The sequence below is a fragment of the Nanorana parkeri genome, unplaced genomic scaffold (assembly GCF_000935625.1).
Source record: "Nanorana parkeri isolate BGI_ZX_2015 unplaced genomic scaffold, ASM93562v1 scaffold1259, whole genome shotgun sequence".
In the NCBI taxonomy this organism is placed as follows: Eukaryota; Metazoa; Chordata; class Amphibia; order Anura; family Dicroglossidae; genus Nanorana; species Nanorana parkeri.
The window spans coordinates 259,423-263,787 of NW_017307527.1; the positions used below are offsets into that span (position 1 = coordinate 259,423).

The 4,365-nt window shown below is 43.7% G+C and overlaps 1 protein-coding gene across 1 annotated transcript in view; it reads left to right on the plus strand.

Annotated features, from left to right (window-relative positions):
* The window catches only part of GYG1 (glycogenin 1), a 23,880-nt gene that overhangs the window by 9,899 nt on the left and 9,616 nt on the right, over positions 1 to 4,365 (plus strand). Inside the window, exons 2-4 of the mRNA XM_018568887.1 lie at positions 1,890 to 2,025; positions 2,100 to 2,274; positions 3,121 to 3,283. Of these exons, the coding sequence (XP_018424389.1) occupies positions 1,890 to 2,025; positions 2,100 to 2,274; positions 3,121 to 3,283 (474 nt within the window). The remainder of the gene's footprint in view (positions 1 to 1,889; positions 2,026 to 2,099; positions 2,275 to 3,120; positions 3,284 to 4,365) is intronic.

Consider the following 4,365-nt stretch of genomic DNA (forward strand, 5'->3'; position numbering starts at 1 on the left):
CCCCCATTGCACCTGCATGCTGTCAATCGACTGACTAATCGATTATGAAAATAATAGCTGCAGCCCTATTTCCTTTTTCGGTGTCTGTACTGTAGTCACTTTCTCTTGCCCCAGAGGGAAAGACAATTCTTATAGGGGTCTTGACCATTCTTCAATCCGTACCATCAACATTCATTAGTCCAGTATGCTGCTATAAATGAGTAACAGTACTGCAGGGGAATCTTGATGGTGATCTATGTTGCTATAAGGGGGTGGTAGGGGTCCTGCACAAGGCTTATGTTGTTGGTGTGGGTACTTGAGACCTGATTGCACAAGAAGTTAATGACACTCACTTGACAGATAATTACATGCAGAAACTGTCACTGGTGTTGCTTCTGATGAGTGTCCCAGTAAGGTTTACATTGGCAATGGAAGGGGTCACTGTCTGAAAGACTTGAGCCTTTTTTCACTTCTGAAGAATGCTGTCATCAACCGGTGTCTGTATGGAGCTTGGTCAGTGTGGTTTGTGTGGGGTTTAACTTTGAACTGCTATGGTGCTTTAAACTGGTAGAACCTTGTCAGATTGCGCCACCCCCCCCCCACATTGAGGGCACTCATTCTGTGGTTTTAGCATGAATCGTTTGTCTATCTATGTGGGTCATCGTTTAGGGTTTTGTAGGCACTCATTCTGTGGTTTTAGCATGAATCGTTTGTCTATCTATGTGGGTCATCGTTTAGGGTTTTGTCTTTAAAATAAAGATTGTTAACTTTCTGGCAGGGTGAAGCTTGGTTCAACTCCATGTTTCTTGGAACATGTCCACTGTTTCCAGGCAACGCATTATTGCATGATCATTCCTAGGATAAGTGTAGTACAGCCTGGATTGTGGGTTGGCATGTTTTGGCTCTAACCTTGCAAACATCTTGTTCCTAGAGGGTTTACAGTCTTTGAACCATGGGTTATTTCTGGAAAGTGTACATCATTATGAGATCAACTTGTCAGACACAAAGCTAGTTTAGTGAGATGCTGGCTTCATCAGTAGTATATTGTCTCTAGAACTGTAAATTGATCAGGCTAACACACCACCTTTACCAGGGATGATACATTGTTGCTGAATGGGTTCATAACCACCAGGGTTCTTGATGGCTGCTTCCGACTGTCGGGTCCATTGCTCCCCAGTCCCAAACTTCATGGCAAAGCCACTGCCTGGTAGTTCAGTGATGCACTTGGCCACAAGGGGCTTTCCTGCAGATAATCAGTTGGTTACATTTTAATTAAATCTAGACAAAACTAATCTGACAAGATGGTAAAAAGGGTTAACTATTGTCAGGTCCTTATTGCTGTCACCATGTGAGATTTATCCATACTTCTGCTTGCTAATCACAATCACTGGGACATCCCTGTGTGGCTCTGTACGGGAAGTTCTTCTCACTTTCAGTTAGAAGAAATGAGATGGTCAAACAGCAATAAGACCCTGGACTGTTTCTATTCCTTGCATACCAGGCAACTTTATTTAAGGCCCCATTCACACTGAGCGACATGAAAATCGCGTGACTTTGAGCGACTTGTCCCTATTGGGCTGTATGCAATCAGGAGCAATATCGCTCGAAAAAAGGGTCATGAAGGAGCTACAAGCGATATTGAGCGACGAGATGTGAACAGCTCCATTGAAATGGCTTGGAGAAGCTACATAGAGCAATATCGTGTGGAAATATAAGCGCTATCGCTGCAAAAATCGCTCGATAAATCGCTCAGTGTGAATGGGGCCTTAGAGTATGGGACTTCATGAAAACAAATGCACAAGTATACATTCATGCAGATTTTGGGATTTTGGAGGGGTCTGGTAGCACTGACTAAGTTTCCTAGCAGTTGGCTGCTGGATGACTTGCTTACGGCGTTCTCTCCTTTCTAGATCAAGCATTTGTCACCTTGGCAACTAATGACACCTATGTGAAGGGAGCGCTTGTCCTGGGATTCTCTCTCCGGAACTGCTCTACTACAAGAAAGCTGTGTGTGCTTATAACTCCTCAGGTCTCGGAGTCCATGAAGTAAGTATTGCCAGTCTGTCAAAGCTAATAAATGCACAAATTCTGAAAGCTAAAATGTATCTTCCTTCCAACAGAAAAGTGCTTAACAAAGTTTACGATGACGTTCGAGTGGTGGATGTCTTGGACAGTGAGGACTCGGCACACCTAGCTTTAATGGAACGTCCTGAACTAGGAATCACATTAACCAAACTCCATTGCTGGGCACTGACACAGTACACAAAATGTGTGTTTATGGATGCAGATACAATGGTAAGCTTGTTAGTTTGCACATTAGCCCTTATCAGAATTCTGTATGGTTAGATGGTGGTCCTCCAGATTATGTAACTTGCTGGAGTTGTAATGACTCAAAGTACATGTCCAGATCTAATGTACCCACACAAAGCCCCATTCCCACGGTATACCCTCACTACTTGCTGACAACTTACAGTGAGAGGAAGCGGCAGGAGCTGTGTAGAACTTTAGTAAGGGATGACTCGGGGAAAGGAAAAGGTTCCTCTTGTTTGAAATTCTCAAACTATCTTAGGCAGTCATTAACAAAAGTGGTCATTGGACTCATGTTAAAGTGGTAAAGGCTATTCTGTTGCTGTAAGTTACTGATGGGTGCACTTCAGATGCACCCATCAGTAACCCATGAGTAGAGTAACATGAGGCTAGGCCCGTTTCTAACCTGGTCAAACTATGGACATCCACTTTAAATTTCTGCTGAAGCACCTTGAGTGCATTTACACTTTCTTACTGAGAAGTCCTGCAGATGCCTGATCCTTGAAGTGCACTCAATACGACTTCCGGGGATTGTGGGGTAACTAACCTATTTTACTACAGTGGGATAAAAAAAGCTGAAGTGGGTAATGCTATCTGCATTGCCATGGCTGATCCATAAGCCTGTAGCTTGTCAGTTGGCATGTGGTCCTTCCCACTTCCTGGGTGGACTGTTCTGCTTCTATTGCTGCAACTTTTCCATTGTAAGCTGCAGAATCTGGGAGGGGGACATGGAGGGGCATGCGGATCACTCGGAGGGAGGTAAAGGAAGGTGTGTGTGTGTGACTGTTCTACAGGAGCCTTTAGTTATACTTGAGTATGATTCCATCTGTTTAGGTTTTGACAAATGTTGATGACTTGTTTGAACGAGAAGAGCTGTCTGCTGCACCGGATCCAGGCTGGCCTGACTGCTTCAACTCTGGAGTGTTTGTATATCAGCCATCTATTGAGACCTACAACCAGTTATTACAGTTGGCGAGAGAAAAAGGAAGCTTTGATGGTGAGTTGAAAGATCGCTATGAACTGCAGTTTGTATATACATTCTGCATAATTCTTACTAGTCGGTATTATATTGATATCTTATTAAATTCATTGCAGACCAACATGAATTTCTACATTTAAAAAAAATGCAGGTTTTCAGTGACTGCTTAAATCTGACTCGTCTCTCACAAACCCACTCTGACCTATTTTATATAGTTGCTACTTTAACTGATGGCAATGTAAAATGACAGCAGAGGCCTTGCAGCAGAATATTTGTGTGAGAAAGTACTGCTGTCAACAGTTTTCAGAGGCAGTTGATGCATTCCTCCTGAACCCATTTCATTTTGCAAGCTGTAGCACTGCCTCGAATCAAAATCTTGCTATAAATAAATGTACTGACTTTTTAGTGCACAACCTTGGTAGGTGACCACTGGATGCTATATAACAGTTTACCTAAGGTTCTATCAGTTTCAGCTAAACATTGCATTTAGGGTTAAAGGTCCACTCCAGACTCCCTTTTTTAAATGGGATTAGATGGCCACAAATGAGAAATCCACGGTGTGCACCAAATGCCTTTGCAAACTGATATTAACATTTAAAAGTAGTGGTTACATCACTGTGCTGTACATGACCTGAGCAACAAGTTACCCAGCAGGCCCCATCCACTGCAGGCAGCTACAAGACCAAAGCAAACATTTCCCAGCATTCACCAGCTAGCCTGCAGGAAAAACAAATTGCACAGGCGGCATTAAAAACGAAGGTGTTTTTAGCAGAGTTGGGACCACACTTCAGAGGGGCCCTAACTCTACTCTATATGCTCCAAGATGGAGGCATATGTATGGGAGTATGAATTGGGTGCAGGTTTGCCAGGAGGTAGCCCAATCCTCAAAGGCACGGACACACCAGAAGCCCTGTACATTACAATGGCAGCTGAAGGCCCCAGCATATCTCCAGACCAAATCAAAAAGTAACAAATGGCAAACGCAAATGGATGTCTGCAGCTCCTATGGTCTAGGCATGATATTTGGTAGTCCCAGTTCCCTGACTAGTCTGAATAATGCATTTTTTTGGGGGGGGGGGGGGGGGGAGGGAGGGGAAAAA